The sequence below is a fragment of the Lissotriton vulgaris genome, chromosome 1_1 (assembly GCF_964263255.1).
Source record: "Lissotriton vulgaris chromosome 1_1, aLisVul1.2, whole genome shotgun sequence".
NCBI lineage: Eukaryota > Metazoa > Chordata > Amphibia > Caudata > Salamandridae > Lissotriton > Lissotriton vulgaris.
This window is the reverse complement of record NC_141685.1, coordinates 1,086,789,634-1,086,811,900: the sequence shown is the minus strand read 5'-3', so window position 1 is coordinate 1,086,811,900 and position 22,267 is coordinate 1,086,789,634. Positions and strand designations below refer to the sequence as shown.

Genomic DNA, 22,267 nt, shown 5'->3' with positions numbered 1-22,267 from the left:
TACAGGAGGCCGGATCTCCACTGGAGACGTAAAACATTTCTGAGCAAGAGGTGCCTTGGGAATTCCAGCGCGCAAAACTGCTGCCATTGAGTGTTCTGGGCAGTGCCAAAGAGATCTAACCAAGGCACTTCCCACTTTTGAAAGGAGCCCTGCGCCACCTCTTGATGGAGATGCCATTCGTGATCCACTTAACATCGACAGCTTAGTTAGTTCGCCTTGACGTTCAGAGAGCCCTCTAGAGGTTGAACCACTAGGAATATGCCCTGGTGTTCCAGCCACATCCTGAGGCGCAGTGATTCTTGACAAAGAGTCTACAATCCCATTTCGCCCTGTTTGTTGCAATTGCAGGAAGAAAGGCTTTCAATGACAACTGGATTGCCCAAGCACCCAACAGGTTGATGGGGAGCCCAGATTCCACTTGAGACCAGAGTCTCTGTTCTCCACCTCTCTCTCCCAGGTAGCTGCCCCAGCCCAGGATTGATGCAGCTGTCACTACAGTTAGCTCTGACGGGGAAGCGAAAGGGGTCTACCACGGACCCAATAGCAGTATGTCAGCCATCACTACATATGTTTCACTGTTCCCTCCGAGATCTGGACCATGTCAAAGAGATTTCCCTAATGCAGCGCCCACTTTGCCTTCAGGTAAGACTGCAGAGCCCGCATATGCAAACGGACATGAGTACCAAGCAGGTTGCAGACAGTCATGAGACCCAACAGCCTCACAGTCATTCTTATTGAAATCCAGGAGAGAGGGCGGAAACATATTTATCAAAACCTAAATATCCTGGACTCATTATTCGGGAGGATTGGCCCGAAACTGCACTGTGTCCAGATCAGCTCCTGTGAAGGCTAGCGTCTGAGAGGGAGTCAATTGTGACTTTGGCACATTGATAGCAAACCCCAGCGAGTGCAGTAGGTTGGCTATAGTCTGGAGGTGGGAGACGACAGCCTGGGGCCAGCCTGCCTTCAATAGCCAATCAACGAGTTAGGGAAAGACTGTGGCCCCTTATCTCTGCAGATGAGCTGCAACCACCGCCATCACTTTTGTGAACACCTGAGGGGTGCTGGTGAGAGCAAAGGGGAGCACAGCAACTGAAAGTGCTCTTGGCCCACCGTAAAAAACAAGTAACGTCTGTGGGCAAGCAGGACAGGGATGTGGAAATATGAGTCCTACAAGTTCAACGCTACCATCCAGTCTCCCAGGACCAGGGCACAGGACTTGCTTGAGTGTGAGCATTTTGAATTTCTCATTTTACAGAAAGAGATTGAGATGAGGCAGGTCTATGACAGTAGAAAGGCCTCCACCATTCTTGGGAAACAGAGTGAGTCCTGCAGTTGTTCGGAGGCTTGGTCCACTTTTTCACTGTTTTAATTGTTTTTAAACAAAATGTCATCTTAAGTGCTGCTGCCTCATTCATTTTTGTGTTGTTGCACATTTGGAGAGGGGCTATTATTATATTTGCCTTATTTTTAAAAACTACTCACCTTGATTGTTGTGATCACGCCCCGGTCCGCCGCAGCTGTGTGATGTTTGTGTGGAGGGCATTTTGATCGCGTAGTCAGTTCCGGCAGCCAGAGCTGGGTTAGGATCCCCTACTTCCAGTAGTGCGCGGTCTAGTTTCTCCGCCACCACCATACTTAAGCGCTCATGGAAAGGACGCGCTGCGGACGCGCGCTGCGGGCGCGCCAAAGGCAAGCCCGTCAGCGCCCGTCCGCGCCTGGTCCGGGCCCAGGGCTATACCCCCTGACCCTTTAGGTACCAGTGCTGTGCAATACTCTAGTTTAGAGTTGAACATTTTTAATAAGTATGATCTTAACCAAGGCTGTACCAGATGTATATTGGACAAGGAACATAGGCCCTACCAGTTCACCTGTCCTTGTGGTTTTTCTCTCCCGGATTTTTATCAGACCGAGCTCGGTTTGATAGGTGCCTGAAACCTAAAGCCTGCACAGACCCTTAGACAAACAGAGAGTCACTGTGGTCTGATCAACGTAAGGTCACTCGCGAAACACAAAGTGGAAATTCCAGACACCATCTTGGAATATAACTTGGATATGCTATTTCTCACAGAAACATGGACAGATTCATCCTCCGATCCTGATCTTTTGGTCGCTGTGCCTCAGGGCTTTGTTTCATCAAGTTTAATTCTTTATACGAAAGACTGAATTTCTCGATAGATATGCTATTTCTCACAGAAACATGGACAGATTCATCATCCGATCCTGATCTTTTGGTCGCTGTGCCTCAGGGTTTTGTTTCATCAAGGTTAATCCTTTATACGAAGGACTGAATTTCTCGATAGAATTAAATTCTAAAAATACCTTTAGAGGAACCCTGGTGTACCGCCCTCCGGGGTCAAGGACTAACTTTGTTACTAATCTAGACACACTGCTGGAACTCGATTTTACTACAACAGGGTTCACTATCCTGGGGGACTTTAATGTACTTCTTGATTTGATGTCAGATAAAGACACATTAATGCTCACTGAATCCATGGATACAATGGGGCTAACTCAGCTGGTTCATAAACCCACAAACCAGGGAGGGCACACCCTGGATGGTATTTTTACCTGAGTTACTGTAGTGATAGTAAAAAATACACTTCCTATGGCCTGGCCAGATCACTCTTTGATTGTATTTGACTACCCTGCACAAATCATATCAGAAACCTGTTTTAATAGAGATCAGGGAAAAAATTTCAAAGCATGGAATAAAATAGATATTAATCTGCTTGAACTCCAACTTAATCAGACATGCCCGAGTAAGAGTCAAAAGGTAGATCAAGCAGTTGCGAGTTACAACAACTGGCTGAATAATGTCTTTGCGGCGACAGTGTCAAATGGCAAAAGCACTGGGAATCGTGGCCAACCCTCGGCTTCCTGGTTCACGGAAGCTCTGCGCCTAGAGAAACAAAGATGTCGTAGACTAGAAGGGCGCTGGAGAGTAAACTATGAAGCTGAGGAAAAAGAGAGTTATAAACACGCTTTAGCTAATTACAAAAATCTTTTAGCTATGGAGAAAAAGACTTACTTCACTAAACAGATAGAGTAATCTAACAACTCAGTAAAACAACTGTTTCAGGTTGTGAAGAAGCTTACAACTCCTCTCAATAGCCCACTATCAAATAGCAGCCAATCTTTATGTGATAGTATAGCTAGCGCATTTAGGAATAAAGTCAATGATATATATAGAATCTTTACCACTACTCCCAATAAGGCAACTGAGCTGCATCCCACTGTTGTGTCCCACAGAAAAAATTAGCTGTTGACTTTCACACAGGTATTCAATGAGCTTGTGGAAAAACTCATTCAGGATACCAAATCTGGATCCCCTTTGTATCCATGCCCCCCGACAAGTTCTTAAAAGCATTGCAGGGGAGCTAAGTCCAATCTTAACCAACATCTTTAATAATATGTTTTTATCAGGAATTTTTCCTGTAGTCTGGAAAGACGCAATCATTCTCCCTCTCCTAAAAAAAGCTAATCTAGATCCTTCCACAACTAGCAACTATCGCCCGATTGCAAGGCTCCCTTTCCCCGCCAAGATGGTTGAGGAAATTATGAACAGCCAACTTACTCAATTCATCGAGGAGAATGAATTACTCGACCCATCCCAGTTCGGTTTCCGTTCTGGGTATAGCACTGAGACAGCTCTCATCAAGGCCACTGAGGAGATCAGAGCAGTAATGGATAAGGGTGGTGCCGCTGTTCTGATCCTCCTCGATTTATCAGTGGCCTTTGATACCGTGCATCACGACACCCTCCTCGCACGCCTTTAACATCTAGGGATTAGGGACCTTGCCCTTATATTAATATCATCCTTTCTGAAGAATAGAAGGCAGAGAGTTTCCTTTGACCATTATCAGGCAACCCCCTATGTACTTCCATGTGGGATCCCTCAGGGCTCGTCGTTAAGCCCCACATTGTTCAATGTTTATGTCTCCGAACTTGCACCTTTAATACAGCAGTTTGGCTTCAATTTGACATCTTATGTCGACGATACACAGATCATCGTTGCGGCTTATGAAAACACTTTTTCCCCGGCAGTACAGTCTCAATGCTGCATGAGGGAAACCAGCCTCTGGATGAGAAGACACTGTTTAAAACTCAATTTGGATAAAACCGAAGTGGTTACCTTCGGCAATCTACAGCCGAAATGGGATGGGCTATGGTGACTGGCTGAACTGGGACAGACTCCTGAACCAGTGAAGAAGGCAAAAAACCTTGGAGTTTTGATAGATAACGGTCTCACTTATGCGCATCAAATTAATGTTATAGTTTCAGCCTCCTTCTATCTGCTGATGAAACTCAAAAAGGTCTTACCATTTATTCCTCAGGATCTTAGAAAAACTGTGGTGACCACTTTGGTGTTGCCTAAATTGGGCTACTGTAACGGCTTATATCTTGGGTTACAGAAACAACTAAAGAAGCTCCAGATGGTGCAGAACGCTGCAGCCAGGCTTCGACTGAAAATTCCTAAGTACCAATCGATTAAAGAAGAGATACGGAATCTCCACTGGTTGCCTGTGGTGCAAAGTTCTAAGTTTAAGGCACTCTGCCTTGCCAATAAATCATTGAATAGGGCAGGACAGGTACCTCTGAAACATCTCTTCTCATGGTACCACCCAGGCAGGCAGTTAAGAGCAATAAACGCCAGATTAATGCTAGTTCCTAAGATCCAAACTGCTAGCTGGGGAGGTCGGGCACGGCCTATTATGTAGCAAAACTATGGAATGCTCTCCCTGTATCTTTGAGAGGGTTGAACTCCATCTCCTCCTTTAGAAAACAATTAAAAACTTAGCTATTCTCAAACTAGTCGCATTGTTTCTTTCGTCGTCTGCAGGCACTACTCTGGTCCAGCGCCAAGACACCTCAGGGTATACGCGCGCTTTATGTAACATTAAAATGAACATTAACAAAATGCCAGGAATAGCAACCACGACCTACTTCTCATGCCGGAACCTTCTCTATGGCTCCCTTAGCCAAGAGAGCACGCACTTCCTGACGGACCAAGGAGAGGTGGTACTCCATCAGCCTTTTTTAAGTGGAAGGCATGGGTGGAGGGTTGTTCACAAAGGGGGGGAACTAACCACTTTGGACAAGCTGCAAAACCCAATGGTCTGATGTTTTTTACCTCCAATGGTGCATGTAATGGCATATCCTGCCCCTCTTTGGATGCCTGTGATGGTCAGAGGGCAAACTAAAGGGGTTTGGAGGCTGCGGCTGCGGCTGCTGGCGGAGTGGTGGACTGGCCCTACTTCTGGCTACCTGTCCCAAGTGGTCTGCGGAAACCCAGTCCTCGACCACAAAGAATTTGGGAAACTTGCCCGCCTTGGTTGCTGGGAGGGTAGTGAAGGACTGGGCTCTTTTGGACCCAGCGGTGCCAGGGCACAACACCTGAAACCTTCGTGGGTAACCTGCTCCGGCGTACAAGTCACAGAGACACGGGACACTTCCTTCGGCGTCAAAGAGTCAAGGTTTATTTACTGCAGGGAACACAGAAGTCACAGGAAGTACATCGAGTGTAGTTCGGGGAGACTGCTTCAAATTGGTTTTGTGGATCGCTCCTTTTATACAGTTTTTACCCATAAGATAACATGAGACACAATAGTTTACAACCCGGTTCCCACATTTAGCTCTCAGAGGGGTCGCTTTGGTCACTTAGAAACACATAAGGTCCGGAACATAAGTGCGGAAATATTTGGCAGTTCCCAACTGTAAAAACCCATCTTCCCACCATTAGCAAATTCCAATCAGCAGTAAAGTAGATCGAAATAGGAACGAAGACAGGTGCAGAGGAAGACGGAGACAGTGGGGAGATCGGAAAGGGTGTAAAAGGGGAGGTATCGAGAAGCACGAGATACAGGCATCAAAGGGACGTGCCTAATGAGATGCACGGCTGAGACAATAAGTCCGTGCGGCAAGATGAGCCTCGAGCGGCGCCATCTGCCTTACAGCAGCAACCCCCTCGTCATAAAGACACTTACAAAGAACATGTGTCTTCCGCAAATATCTTGGGAGTCCCAGGGTCGCGAAGCGGACAGCGTCCGTTCGCTGACTACTTGAGGGCAAGAGACAAAATGGATGCCGTATCTAAGATGGAACCCGTGGGTACAGATGAAAAACCCACGTAACAAACGAACGGTTTAAGTTAGCACAGCGAAACTGCGCACACTTACTAAACTCGTCATTTGCGGTTCATAGATACTAGACTCGACCATATTCGTGCGAGTCGAAAACACCACTTATAATTGTCACGGAACCTCAGACGCTCCTTTTGCCCTCATGTAGGCAAGCACTAGTCGGAATCATATTCGATATTCATCAGACCGTCAAGATGTCGTTGTAGCATAGCTCTGTCCAATCGAGTCCCCTTGGTAACAGATGGTTGTCTCATACACGTTGTAGCACAGAGGCCACATAAGGCAGGACCACACTGCACACAAAGGCAACACGTGAACAGGAACACTACCACAACCCCGATGATCATCAGAATCTTCCAACCCCAAGTCGATACCAGGCCCCAAAACCATCCAAGTAATGTCCAATCCCCTACATCCACGTGTATGGATTCGGAGATCTTATGCAACTTCGAGATGGCTTGATAGACAGTAGGAGCATTATCTGGAATGAAAATGCAACAGCTCGAATGGATCACCTTACATACCCCACCGCGATCTGCCAAGACGACATCTAAAACCATACGGTTTTGCAACGTCATAAGTCTCTCCGCCTGAAGTTCTGTGGTGATATTACCAAGGGCACTGGCAGTAATGTTAGCTGTCGATTCTACCACTCGAGTCAAATGTCTCAGGTTCCTACTATTAACCATAGGTCCCCAAAACGGGAGGAAACCCTTGAAAAAGTCTCCTGCCTCTTGACCGGCAGTATCCTCTTCGCTGATTACGCCTCGTACAACTCTAGTCTTATGATAATCGGCATCTACAGTAAACGTCGGAGGCAACAGATTTGCAACGAAACATGAGCCCATGAAGTCTGCGGGCAACCATGTGTATGCACGATCATGACAGATAAAGTATGTACCCTTGGCAGCCAGAAACACAGGGGTCGGGGACATTGGCAGAACGTAACTTTCAGTGCAAGCACTTGCTCCAAGTGAGGCTTGCGAACCACGACCCACAAGACAAAGATTACCAGTGTGGGGTACGACCCATATTGGAGGCGAGCTTTTAAGCTGCTTTTCATTAGTGAACATACTATATTCCCCTCTACTTAGGACCCTATAGGCTTGTACCTCTTCTTTAGGGATGAGAAAAGCATCATGGATCTCATCTTCCATATCCTCTATTGCCATCGATAGCACCCACTGATACGAGGTAGGACCAGAGTTGGGGGAACGTTGTTCTGGAGTGGGGTGGAAACCCAGTGCGCTTCGAAGCATTGTTTGGAATGCTCGAGCTGACCCTTGGGAACTATACGGTAACACCAGATATGGAATTCCCTTACCCGTAGTATGTGGCATCAACCCACACACCCAACAATTAGTAGTGTTAACCACTAACTGATGCTGATGGAGGAGCTGAATAAAGGAATTGTTGCGGAATTCTACACGTCTAGCCTGTTCGTGTTCCGGTAACATGTGAAAGGAATGAGGAGAAGCAGTAGAAGTAAGGTTAGGGTAAGGAGTAGGAGTAGGGGTAGGAAGTAAAAAGTAAGACATAGTGTAATACACCCCACCCGCCAAAAATGCAGAAGCAGTCAGAAACAATACAAACAATTGGAATACAAAACATTTAGTACGACTAAGTTTCTGCAGCTGGACTCTATACGCCTGAGTTCCCTCCAAATCATTCAGCTTCGAAAATGCCATTTCCCTACGACCGTCCGCAACGTTTCTTGACGCACTTCGTTCTGTGCAGCAATAGTCAATCCCCAGGAGTTCCTAGGAACCGACGGCCTTTAACCTAACGTCAAGACCTACTGTCCAGAAGGAAGTACGCGCGCGGCCCTACGGCCCTCAATACACAATATGTATATATGTAGCACAATATTTCTCAGCTGTGGAAGGAAAAAGATACAAGAAAGAAGCTTGATATATGTACAAAACAATTTTCAATGATACGAGTGTTCAAAATTGATCATGGGAAACGAGGATATTGCAGTTATCAATTTCAGCAAAGCAAGAAAAAAATTTTATTTGTCCTTAGTGTGAGAACGCAAAGAATATCGATGTTTCCCGGGACGTGTCTGCTCGTCGAACAAAGGATCCGTTGAAGAGACAACGTCCTGCTGATCAGTTTGTTGATTTGGTCTTGAGTCTTTTGCTGACAAGTGTTCAACAGTGGCTTTCTGCTGCGCTGAGGGTTCTCCAACAAGCTGTGCGTCGCTAAAAGGTACAAACGCCGGCAATGTCTCTGTTTCTGTTGACGCAATGCCTTTCCTCACCCACGGGTCTGCCGGCAAAGGAATAGGGACTCGCTTACAATGGGTAGCATGTACCCAATTCTTCCGCCCCTCAAGACGAACGGCAGTCCTCGTGGCCAGGAGCACCTGGTAAGGTCCGGTGAAACGGGGGTCCAGATTGTTCTTGCGTGAGAAGTTACGGGTAACCACCCAATCCCCGGGCTGGAGCTGGTGGCCTGGACCCTCCGTCTGCGTCGGCAAGGCGTCGTAAACCTGTTGATGAATTAACCTCAGTTTAGCAGTCAAGTCATGTAAATAATCAATCAACATCGGATACTCAAGATCAACAAATATTCCTGGCCTAGGAACCCCCCACACATTCGCAGGACGGCCGAACACTATTTCATAGGGACTAAGCCCTATTCGGGAGTGTACAGTCGCCCTAGTTGACAGTAATGCTAGAGGCAAAGCGTCAGGCCATGAAAGTCCAGTCGTAGCCTGAATCTTCGCTAGCTTCAGTTTAAGGGTGCCATTGTACCCTTCAACCAATCCAGCTGACTGGGGATGATTGGCGCTATGGAATTTCTGATTAATTCCAAGGCCCTTACACACACTCTTCATCACACTTCCAACAAACTCACTTCCGTTATCAGACCACACGACTCTAGGCATTCCATACCGAGGAAAGTATTCCTTCAGTAGGATTTTCGCAGTAGACAAAGCAGTATTGTCTTTGAGGGGATAGGCCTCGATCCATCGGGAGAATGCGCAAACCACAACCAGAACGTATTTCAGGTTATTGCATCGCTCCATATGGATGAAGTCCAATTGGATCACCTCAAAGGGATACGAAGGAGGAGCAAAACTGCCAGGGGGAGTTGGGGTTCCTTTGCCAGGATTGTACATTATACACACCATACAATTCTTTACCAAACGTTCAGCACATTTCGTAATGCCATCATTCTTCCACACAGCAGCCAACAACTTGCAAATACCTTTCGCGCTAATATGTGCTAACCCGTGTGCCATTGTCACAACGGCCAGTACATACGCATCAGGCAACATCCATCTTTTCTGATCTGACAAATCAATCCAGCAACCATTCACATCCAACCTTCCCGTACTTTCTTTCCACTTCATCTTTTCAGTATCGGTGGCCTCATTCTGAATCGCTTTCACACTCTCTATAGTATCTTCACACATACTCGATTCTGTAGGCCACCTAACCGAACTCGTCACATACATTCGAGTGCTAAGGTTCCGGGCAGTCTCCTTAGCAATCTCATCTGCAAACGCATTACCACGACCAACATCATCCGTCACTTTACGATGCGCACTACACTTAACAATTGCAACTTGGGCAGGCAAAGTCAATGCATCCAAAAGATCGTTCACAAGCTGGCCATGCTGTATTTTCGTGCCATGTGACGTGAAGAAACCACGCTCTCGCCACAACCGTCCAAAGCTATGCGCTACACCGAAAGCGTACTGGCTATCGGTGTACACATTCACACGTTTCCCTTTTGCTAATACACATGCTCTAGTAAGAGCAATCAGCTCTGCAGCTTGGGCAGAATTCTGATTCAATCTCGCAGTCTCAACAACAGTATTCAACGTCACAACAGCATAAGCAGTAGTCACATCACCATTCGGCAATTTAAAACATGACCCATCCACATACAGAGTGCCCTCCGGGTCTTCCAATGGGGTGTTTTTAAGGTCCACTCGACCTTTTGTTTCCTCCTCTGTCCGCAAGTAACAGTCATGTTCTGTTACTGCATCTGACTCTGCACTAATTGGTAACAAAGTTGCCGGATTTAGGACATTACAACGTTTTATCTGAATGTGGCTTGCCAAGAGCGTCAATTCGTACCCAGATAACCTCGCACTCGTCAAGTGCTGAGTTTTCGTACGATTCAAAAGAGTATCGACTGCATGCGGAACCATCACCGTAAGCATATTATCCATGACCAATCCTGCTGATTGTCGGATAGAGACCGCAGCTGCCGCAGTTGCTCTCAAACAACTCGGCAATGCTCTAGCTACTGGGTCTAAATGTCCTGAGTATCAGCAGCCACCAATAAGTCATCGACGTATTGGATTAAAGCCGCACCAACCGGCAACCTAAACGCATCTAGTTGACCCTTCAAAGCTTGACTGTAAATCGATGGACTTTCACAGTAGCCCTGAGGAGCGCGTTTGAACCGGAAGCTACGTCCACCAAGAGAGAAACCGAAAAGGTCCCTGCTCTCTTCGGCAATCGGGATGCTGAAAAACGCATTTTTCAAATCAATCACCGAGAACCACGAAGCAGTAGCTGGAATCAGAGTCAGTAGCGCCGTGATGTCAGGCACAACAGGGAATTGAGGAACAACAATTTTATTTACCTCCCGTAAATCGATAACAAAACGATAAACAGGCGGTTTGGTAGGATCAGTACGTTTAAGAATGGGCAGTACAGGGCTATTGCACACGTTTCCCCGAGTCTCCTCAATAACATCTTTCTCGATCAAATCATAGATGATCGCTAACAAAGCTCGTTCACCATCAAGGGAGATACGGTATTGGGGAATACGTGGCAATCGCACATTCGATTTCAACTGAACAACATAAGGGGAGATATCAAGTAGGCCCACATCATTTGGACCCGTCGCCCACAAAGACGCAGGAAGAGAATCCAATTCCGGTGGAAGCTTATCGAGAGACAAATACATGGGAGAGACTACTCTCTCTCCGAACGTAAGCTTTACACCTGCAGGAGAACAATACAAAGTTGCATACAAACGTTTAAGCAAATCCAGACCCAAAAGATTTTCACCACAACCAGTGGTCAAAATCAACGGAGCTTCGAGCTCACGAGGCCCAATTTTAAGGGGCAAAGGGCGTGAAACTGGATTGCTAACGGGGGCGCCAGAGAATCCAACGGAAACATTTGTTAAGCCAGACAAAGGTGCGCCAGGGAGTTTCAAATGCATGATAGAACTTTTCGCTGCACCAGTGTCCAACAGAAAAGGCTCAACGACGCCCGATGTAGCAACTGCGACGTAAGGCCCTCTCTGATCAACCGGAACTGATACCACTCCCTCCCCTTGTCTTTGGCTGTCCTAGTAATTACTATCGTCAGTTCCCTGATCGACGTAATAATCGTCTACATTGTACTGCGCAGATCGTCCTTGTGATGATCCACGTTGATCGAAACAGTTATTAGAATTTGATGAATTGTCAGAGCGGTCGTTCTGAGCACCACGACCTCTACCACGTGACGCATTCTGTGAACCACCACGGCCTCCTCTAGACGAATTACCACTATTACGGTCATTTAAAGCAGGACAATCAAATTTAATGTGTCCCTCCTGTCTACAATAAGCACATTGATTGTACCCTAACGAAGATCGTTGAAAAGAGGAATCATTACGCGGCTGCGATCGATTCGATTGCGACTGTGATCTATTCTGCTGAGGCACATTCTGATTAGAACGCGGCGGATATGCTTGTTGCAACAACACTTTAGTTTTTAGCTCTTTCGTCTTTTTATCAGCACGGTCAGTTTCCTCTTTTTCTCTATTTTCGTAATATTGTGCCGTAGCCAATATCTGAGCTGAGGTAGAAACAGCCCACGCACTTTCTGAATTTTTCAATTTATGGCTCAAGTCGGGCAATAAGTTCGATACGAATTTATCCACAAACAACCGTTGTCCACCCTCAGTACCCATATCCTGTCCACTATGATCAACGAATGTTTCCTCGAACCTCGTGAAGAAGTCTGAAACACTCTCATCTTTCTTCTGCTTACAGGCTGACAACTTGTCCCAATTTACCCTCATAGCTGGCATAAGCGTTTTCATTAATGTAATGATTCGCTGGGGGAGAAGTTCAATTAACTGATCGGGTTTAGTAGCAGCCACTTGTCCAGCGTCTGCCGCTGTAATGGCAGCCCAATCACCACCTAATTCATTTGCGTGATCTTCGTGACGAATCTTGGCCCATACCGGTTGCGGTACGACATTGCCAAACAACATGTCGATATCGGCAAGATTCATTATCGTAGCGTCTACGAGCTGCGACAATTCCTTATAATACCCAGCAGGATTTTTGCGAGGATCGGGCAAAGTTTGTTTCACCTGAAGCACTTCCGATCGTTTCCATGGGAGGTGTATCCATACTCTCTGGAAATGTGCCGGAACTGGCTGGGCAGCAGTATTATCAGCTGGTACCCAAACCGGCGGAACTTCACGCATAGGATATTGGCCAGACCCATCTCCTTTCTCAATGTCCTCAACGAACAATGCATGAGGAATAGGAGCGGGACGAAGAGATAGCAACCGCTCGATAGCACGTCGGACATTAGTGTCGACTATCAGTCCAGTTGCGAACTGAAGCCGAAGTTCAGACAGGGCGGTCAGCACCTCGTCAGGCGCAAAGGCCACTATCTGATCATGTAAGAACTTGCACATTTCATCAAACACATATCTCTGAGTTGGTATGTTGAATTGATCAAACGTTTCGAGGACAACACGAGGTGGGTTTCTAACAGGGTTTACTATCCAACCCATCGCCATATTGCATAGCGCAACACGTTCTCTATTAGCAGGAAGCTGGCTACGTCTCTGAGGACCATCAGAACCAGCAGACCCAAAAACAGGTCCGAGCGACTGAAAGAAGTTAGACACACCGGGAGAATTACGGTTGCGAGCAGAGGGACAAGAGTAAGATACAGGACTAACAAGAGAAGGAGTAGAAACATTAGCAACAACAGGGGTTAACAACACAGGAGCAGTAGCGGGAGCAGGAGTATGTGGAAGCGGAGGAGCAGTAGGAATAGAAACAGGCAAAGGAGCAGGAACAGTCGGAAGAGCGGGTGCAGGTTGAGGAACTGGTGGAGGAATAACAGGTGGAAGAACAGGTACGGCAGGGACCACAGGAGCTGCGATACCCTGTACGTACGGAGGTGGCGACTTCATAAGATAGGACATTAAAGAATCCTCAACTGCCTCTTCCTTCTTATCCGACTCCGTAGGCAAAGCAGGATAGCATTTATCTATGGACATACGCTGTAGCCTCTCAAACACTTCCTTATCCTTATCCTCCTTATCACGCTGAAACTGCTCAGCTTTCTTCACTATGGTAGCAACATTATCTCGCTCACTACGTTTATTCTGTCTGATCTCTTTCTGTCGGGCTTCTTTGCGCCAGAACCGAAAGGCATCAAACATGGCCGGCCTAGATTTACGTTCGAACAACTTTATTTCCAAATTATCTAAGATCGACGCTTCGAAGCTACCGTGAGGTGGCCAACGAAGATCGCCGTCTTTCTTTGTATATTTTATCCAATAATCGTTAAAAGCAATCGGGCCTAGCCCATGTTTGCTATATAAGTCATATGTAGGAGTTCCAACCGGAGGTATCGGACACGAGTCCTCCAGCAGGGAATCCGCACCACAAGGTCTAAAGCAACTGAACAAAGTACTGCGACCAGGCATCTTGCACACTAGCCGAGTTTCACAAACTTCAAGGGTTACGGGATTTACCAAGTCCCAGCAAGAACAAAACCCTCGGTCTTTGGCGGCTGCAGTCGTCAAACAAATACAACAACAAAGTACGCTAGCAAAGTGTCACCGACAAAAACACTCACACAGCGTGTACAACAAAAACACTCGCTAAAGTGTTTACAACAAAGACACTCGCTAAAGTGTCTACAACCAAGGACTCTGGGAGCGACCCACAAATACTTAACTCAAAGATCAATGGCGTCCTCAGGAAGGCCCGTCAATCGTCTCGCTATACCAAGGTCTACGCCAGGCGCCAAAAACAGGTCTACAGTCAGGGCAGCAGTCCGTCGCAGCCGTTAGGAGGCGGGAATCTTCGCGGGAAAAGTCTTCGGGCCACTTATTTCGACAACAGGATCGATGAAGCGGGGTGCACCTTCCCTCGGAGATTTCACACGAAGTTCCTCACGATCGTCGGGCTTGGACCGGTACCACTGATGCAGCCCCACGAGTCGGGCGCCAACTGAAGGACTGGGCTCTTTTGGACCCAGCGGTGCCAGGGCACAACACCTGAAACCTTCGTGGGTAACCTGCTCCGGCGTACAAGTCACAGAGACACGGGACACTTCCTTCGGCGTCAAAGAGTCAAGGTTTATTTACTGCAGGGAACACAGAAGTCACAGGAAGTACATCGAGTGTAGTTCGGGGAGACTGCTTCAAATTGGTTTTGTGGATCGCTCCTTTTATACAGTTTTTACCCATAAGATAACATGAGACACAATAGTTTACAACCCGGTTCCCACATTTAGCTCTCAGAGGGGTCGCTTTGGTCACTTAGAAACACATAAGGTCCGGAACATAAGTGCGGAAATATTTGGCAGTTCCCAACTGTAAAAACCCATCTTCCCACCATTAGCAAATTCCAATCAGCAGTAAAGTAGATCGAAATAGGAACGAAGACAGGTGCAGAGGAAGACGGAGACAGTGGGGAGATCGGAAAGGGTGTAAAAGGGGAGGTATCGAGAAGCACGAGATACAGGCATCAAAGGGACGTGCCTAATGAGATGCACGGCTGAGACAATAAGTCCGTGCGGCAAGATGAGCCTCGAGCGGCGCCATCTGCCTTACAGCAGCAACCCCCTCGTCATAAAGACACTTACAAAGAACATGTGTCTTCCGCAAATATCTTGGGAGTCCCAGGGTCGCGAAGCGGACAGCGTCCGTTCGCTGACTACTTGAGGGCAAGAGACAAAATGGATGCCGTATCTAAGATGGAACCCGTGGGTACAGATGAAAAACCCACGTAACAAACGAACGGTTTAAGTTAGCACAGCGAAACTGCGCACACTTACTAAACTCGTCATTTGCGGTTCATAGATACTAGACTCGACCATATTCGTGCGAGTCGAAAACACCACTTATAATTGTCACGGAACCTCAGTAGAGATGCAGTTGAAAGCCCCTTCTGTTGCATTGAAAGGTGTGCAAGGTGGACTGGGGTTGGCGAGGGGCCATAGAAAGGCCAAAGGACCTGGCCATAGCACTGCTGTCCTTAAAGAGCTTGTGTGCTAAGTCCACCTTCTCTCCAAACAGACTGGAGCCATCAAAGGGCATGTACATGAGCGAGGCCTGGGTAGCCCTCAAAAAATATAGTGATTCTCATCCAGCATAGCACCTAAGGGATACCAACTAAGAAATCACCCTGCCCAGAGTGTCTGCCATGTCCAGCCTACATTGTATGGCAATTGCTTGAGAGAGCACGGCCCGAGTCTCCTCCTTAAACCATAGGCAGCACTTGTGTAACTAAGTCCCAGATCGTATGGAAGTATCAGCCAAAAAGGCACTCGATATTCACTGACTGCAGTGCTAGGATGGGAGAAGAAAACATCCTCTTTCCGAAGGTATCCAGCTTCTATATGGCATTTTATCACCCTTTTCTCTGGCAAGGGCTTCCATCCTGAGCCTTAATAGTCAGAAGAAGAGGTTCCAGCCGCCATGGCCTTTTTTTACCCACCCCAAAAATCTTCCCATCATAATCATTGAGGGTTTTAGCTGAGAATACTCTGCAAGCCATTCCGCCCTTTGACGCATGATCCAGGTAAAGGCAGTAAGTACACTTTTTTTGAGGATTTGTCAAAAAACAGCCTCATCTTGGTGCAAGAGTCACAACCCTTACAAATGCTCCTGTTTGATTTCTGCGTGGTCAAAATCAGATACATTGCCTATTCCAGAAGTAGTGGTTGAAAATCTCAACAAGTACAACCAACCTGAGGATAGGTCAGCAGTTGAATTTTTGACATAAACTAGGACTTACCTTTCAGAACAGAGAGCAAACCTCTGGGACTCCCTTTATTAACAGTGTATGGTGAAAATATGAGATGGAGAGGCGAGGCTAAGGGCACTCTCACTGAGTGTCTGAGGTTTAAGTCTTTTCCAATAAGGTGGATGTGCTATTAAAGCAGCACTGTTTTATCACCTTTTAGGCACATAGACCGAGATGTACGAAGCTTTTTTGCGATCACAAAAGTTTCGATTTACAGAACCAGCCATTTAAAACTTCAGAAAGGCTTTGTGTTTTGCTAAACCCAAATTGCGATTAGATAACATGTTACAGAATTGCAATTTGAGTTTGCCACCAAGTACTGAATCGTTATTTGGAAGGGGCGTGTTTAGGATGTTCCATTCCAAATACCGAATAGGATGTAATATTGTTGTTTGGCCTAAATCCGGTCGCAAAAAGTCTATATTTTACCGACTGCACAAATGTATTGCTAACCCTTTCACAAACAGGAAGGGCTCCCCAAGGGTCCCTGTACCCTTTGTGAATGTTGACATGAACTTTTTTAACAATCGGCAGTGGTCCCATAGATCACAGCCTACTCTTAAAAAATGTTACATAAACGTTTATGTTTTTTTTGGAAACACATCGCATTTATCTTTAAGGAAAAGAAGTTGCATTAAAAAATTGCTTTATTTAAAAGCAATCACAAACGTGGTGATCTGCTGATCTCAGCAAACATCATCCATCTGATAGCTGCGATTCGGAGTGGGTCGCAATTTGGGACCTCCATCATTAATATTCATGAGGTAGGTGGAATTGTGAACCACTGTGAATCTGTTTTTTGCAAATAAACCTAATATTACATAGGTTGGGTCACAAAAACAGAATGGATTCTGAAAATGTCTGTTCTTAATTTGTGACCATTTTCACAGTGCATGGCTTATACGGCTGTTTCAAACACAAGGAGATGATGGACGGAGCGCTGAAAGTTTTCAGATACTCACCCCCAGTCACAGATCTGGGTTGAATCCATCATCGTTCTTTAGCTCATTTTGCCACCTCAGTTCAGACCCAGCTACATGCAAATCATTGTTGACCCTGTGCCTCATGTCCAGTCCGAACTGCCTAGCCAGGTCTTCCCTGAACCGGAAACAAGCATTCTGGGACCGGTTTCTGGGTTACACCCTTCATCAGCTAGGCTAGCTTGAATCCAGTGGCAAAGTGAGCAAGGGACCCACGTCTGAGCATACCCTGTTGACTTAGGGCAAATAAAGCAAACACAAGGAGATGATGGAGGAGCGCTGAAACTTTTCAGACACTCACCCCCAGTCACAGATCTGGGTTGAATCCATCATCGTTCTTTAGCTCACTTTGCCACCTCAGTTCAGACCCAGCTATATGCAAATCAGTCTTGACCCTGTGCCTCATGGGAACAGTCCAGCCTGAAGTGCCAAGCCAGGTCTTCCCTGAACCGGAAACAAGCATTCTGGGACCGGTTTCTGGGTCACACCCTTCATCAGCCAGGCTAGCTTGAATCCAGTGGCAAAGTAAGCAAGGAACCCACGTCTGGGCATACCCTGCCCAGACGTGGGTTCCTTGCTCACTTTGCAGGTTTTCAGGGGGATGAGTTGCAGAGTGTTGGTGCTTCTGAGATTTCTTGTCTGTCCCGCTTTGTTGAGTTTGGTGGCTAGATAGGTGGGTTTACCAGTGTGAAGAGCTTTGTGGGTGAGACAAGCATTTCTGAATGTAGCCTGCATTTCTATTGGGAGCCACTTAAGCTCTTTTAAAGCGGGAGAGATATGTTCATATTTCTTTACTCCCGTCACCATTCTGGCTGCTGCATTTAGGTTTGATCTAAGGGGAGCAAGGTGTAGTTTAGCCGTGCCTGTGAGGGCGGCGATCCCATAGTCTAATCTGGATAGCACAAGGGATTGCGGTTGTTTGGTGGGATGAAGGGTTTGATTTTGTTTCGTAGTTTTAAGCTGAAGAAGGCACATCTTGTGGTGTTCTTGATGTGTTTGACCATGTCAAGGTTGGGGTCTAGAGTGATACCCAATGACTTCACGGAGTCTGCTGGGATGAGTGTACAGTCGATAGCACCAATAGACTTTATCCACTCCGTGATTTGGGGGGGCCTGTTCTTTGTTGGCTATGAGGAGGATTTCCGTTTTGACTTGGTTGAGGTTCAGATGGTTTTGAGACAGCCATTTTTGGACTTCTATTAGGGTGTCATTGAGTCTTTGCATGTCCACTATGGTGGAGGTTTTTGAGGTAGATCTGGGTGTCATCGGCATAAAGGTGGAAGGGAATATTGGCTTTTTTGAGGATGATGGTGACTGGCTCCTTGTAAATGTTGAACAGTGCGGGTGAGAGAACTAAACCTTGGGGAACACCTCTGATTATAGGGTGTAGGTCGGACGTGAAGTTTCCGATTTTTATCTTTGAGAGCGGTTTTGCAAGAAGGTGAACCATTGTGAGACCACCCCTTCTGCTCCTACCCTTTCTTGAAGTACGCTGATGAGTAGTTTGTGGTCGACCGTGTCAAAGGCTGCCGAATGGTCCAGGAGTATGAGTAGACAGCAGGTAGCCTGGCTGATGAGGGCTGTTAGCCCGAAATCGGTCCCAGGATTCTTTCTTCCGGTCCAGGGAAGGCATGGCTCGGCAGTTCGGCTGGACTGTTCCCATGAGGCACAGGGTCAAGACTGATTTGCATATAGCTGTGTCTAAACTGGGGTGGGGAAGTGAGCTAAAGAACGATGATAGATTCAACCCAGATCTGTGACTGGGGGTGAGTGTCTGAAAAGTTTCAGTGCTCCGTTATGCCCAGACGTGGGTCCCTTGCTCACTTTGCCTCTGGATTCAAGCTAGCCTGGCTGATGAGGGCTGTTAGCCCGAAACCGGTCCCATGATGCTCGTTTCCAGTCCAGGGAAGGCATGGCTTGGCAGTTCGGGCTGGACTGTTCCCATGAGGCACAGGGTCAAGACTGATTTGCATATAGCTGTGTTTGAACTGGGGTGGCGAAGTGAGCTAAAGAAGGATTATGGATTCAACCCACATCTGTGACTGGGGGTGAGTGTCTGAAAAGTTTCATTGCTCCGTCCATCATCTCCTTGTGTTTGCTTTATACTGCTGTTTGAAAGGTCACATTGGAAAATGATTCTAGCATCTGAACCCATGAATGGTCCAATGCTGGAAAAATCTCTTTGCCATTTACCTAAAATGAGATTGAATTTCAAAATGAGGGCTCAAGAGGTTGAACAAAAGGCGATGGGAAAAAAATGTATTTTATGACCTTACATATCAGACACTATCCTACAGGGATGCTGAGGACGAATCATGATAGGTAAAGCTAGAAAGCACTTCAGAAAGAAAAGTTCTAGTGAAAAAAAGAGAAAGGCCATCGCCCTATGTTCATGGATCATAAACAGAGCAAGAAAACACATGAAAAATAGGACCAGCTTCCACTGTGCTGCATTAGCTTCCTTAAAGGTTTTACCATTACTGGACAGTCACTTATCTCTATTTAAAAAAGTGTCCCAGAACACACACACGGGGACAGGAGCATGGGGGTTATTCAATGTGAATGATTTTAATACAGCCCGAGTTTGCTCCATAATAATGTGTGGAGGCTATGGGGCATAATAATCTGGGGAGGGTTCGAAAAGCTTTACAGATAAAACAAAGTGGTTTGGATCCACACATGATGTTATATAGTTATTTAAAAAATCATGCGAATCTACTTACAATACCTAAACCATCGAACTGCCAATCCACTAATCAATACTCTATTGTACGGTTCCTCCAGTCACATCTTCGACTATTTGTTGTAATGTAAATGTAAATGTATTGCAATTTATATAGCGCACGTATCACCTGAAGGCATCAAGGCGCTTGCCTTGGGAACCCGTCCCAGCAGGGTATTCACAAGGTGAAAGCCAGGCATCCCGCCGCGTACTTTAAAATGTATGAGTTTTGGCGGTAAAAATGTAGCTTCCAAAATTAGAAAGGAAGTTACATTTTGTTATACTGGCCACAGCAAGTTCAACAACACGTGTTACTTTTTATGACAAACCCAGTTGAAATACCCATCACACATCCACAAACGAAAAAAGTGTCTGCAGCCTTCCACAGAGCCAGTGAGCTGTGCATTAAGAATTACTGGGATGTATCTCTTGTTTGCCAAACCAACACCTGTGAGCTCGTTATTTCGATAGGAAAGGAATGCTGCAGACACCTTTGCTTCCTTAGCATTACTCTACTGGACTCCCTCCATAAGGCAATTAAAAAAAGTGAACCCCCTCCCCCAGACGTTCTTAAAGTCCTTGATAACCTCCTGCTCCCAGTTCACTAAAGTCAACTTAGTTTGTGATGTGTGCTCTTCCAAGGTCCAGTGAATTCAGTTATACGTTCAGAAAATTCACTCACTCTTAAAACCATACACTACAGCATTTTAAGCTGTGAGGAGGGGCAATTTGAAAATAAATCCGGGGAACTGACTTTCCCGATTGACTTACATTGAAGCAGACGTGATCGGAGACGGAAGGCCCCTTAAATAAAGCCATTTGGGCCTTTACAAAATCAGGAATCTCCCGCCTGGATCGGGTCGGGTCGGGTATGTTAAAAATTAGAGCCTGAAATGAGCTTATTACACACGAGCAGAACTAAAGGCACAAAATGTGAGACATAGGTATACACACACACAACATGGATAACATGACTTAAAAAGGCAAATACATTCAAACCCAAAATGTGAGAATCCCATTCATATGCGTGTGCAAACTCCAAACTGTGATTCCCCTACATATGTGGTTGGTGGTGATGCTCACGGGTGGTAGTGGCAATCTGGTCTGTCTCCTGGCCTTTGAGATAGCCACGTCTGGCCGACAGGCTTCTGAAACTCATGGAGGGTGACATTCGAATCCTGGTGCGGCGAGAATCCCTGCGCTGGGTGGACAGTAGGTCATCGTCAGTCAGCAGCTTCATGACCTGCCTGGCCTTTTCTCGTACATGGGAACCTGTTGGGTTCAAAAAGGCATGTTTAAAAAGGGAATGTTGTACCCGGAAGGATATTAGCTTGCGCAAAACTTGAAACTATCATTTTGACCTTTCATGACTACTATCAACCATAGCAACAAGCATGAGCAATGGCATTAGGTCTGGCTTATGGACAACAGTGCCTTTTGTATCATTGATGCGTTTAGGAAATAAATAAGTCCTCATACATGCTCTCTGCCGTTCATCTTTGCACTTATGCACCTATTCATCCACCGACTCAGTCTTGCATTCCTCCTCTACACAACCACAATAAAACACACACAAATGCAACAACACATGCATGATAAATGAAAAGAATACAAGGAGAAAAAAGAAAACATAATGGTGTCTTAACTTGGTTGGCATATGATTGCAATAATGAAACTAAGTATAGCAGCAGGCGTCCGTCTTGCAGTGATAATGTAAATAGTCTATTATTGTTTTAAAATTTCAGCATGTCTGCAACATTTTGAACCAATGTGTTGGCCAACTTGGAATGGTAAAACAATGATACACTATGGACAATAGTATTCCATTATGGTCTCCTAGTTTAGAGGAGGTGGCTACATGGGATGCAGCAGTCTGTAGATGAAGAATAAGTTACTTACCTACGGTAATACCTCCTTATTTACTGATTCTTTCTGACAAAGCAAACTTGCAGTTGGATCCAACTTCTGTTCTTATGGTGCCTTCTATGTTCCATTTGCCACAAGAGGTGATTTTTCCAATGTTTCATGAGGAAAGCGATACTCTGTTGCCATCTTCTTTGAATGTTAAGAGGGCTCTGCCAATTTATCTACTGCATGCAAACGATTTTCAATTTGCCAATTCCTTATTCATTTTGTTTGGTAGTGTCAATAAAGTGAAAAAATTAGTTACTACCACGCTTACCAGATGGGTGCGACAGGTACCTCAGGTATAAAAATCTCTGGGGGTGCCCCCCTCCAGTGCAGGTCCAGGTACACTCCACTTGGTCAGTTTCGACTTCCTGGGGTGAGGCAGCAGGTGAGTCAGTTCAAGAGATTTGCAAGGCTGCCACATGGCAGTCTAATCACACCTTTGTTAAGCACTAACATTTTCACGTGTTACATTCTTCTGTGG

At 46.2% G+C, this 22,267-nt stretch overlaps 1 protein-coding gene across 1 annotated transcript in view; it reads right to left on the bottom strand.

Moving 5' to 3' along the window:
- The window catches only part of ENTHD1 (ENTH domain containing 1), a 1,212,238-nt gene that overhangs the window by 1,130,742 nt on the left and 59,229 nt on the right, over nt 1–22,267 (bottom strand). Inside the window, exon 2 of the mRNA XM_086936470.1 lies at nt 20,959–21,147. Coding sequence (XP_086792596.1) covers nt 20,959–21,147 — 189 coding nt within the window. The remainder of the gene's footprint in view (nt 1–20,958; nt 21,148–22,267) is intronic.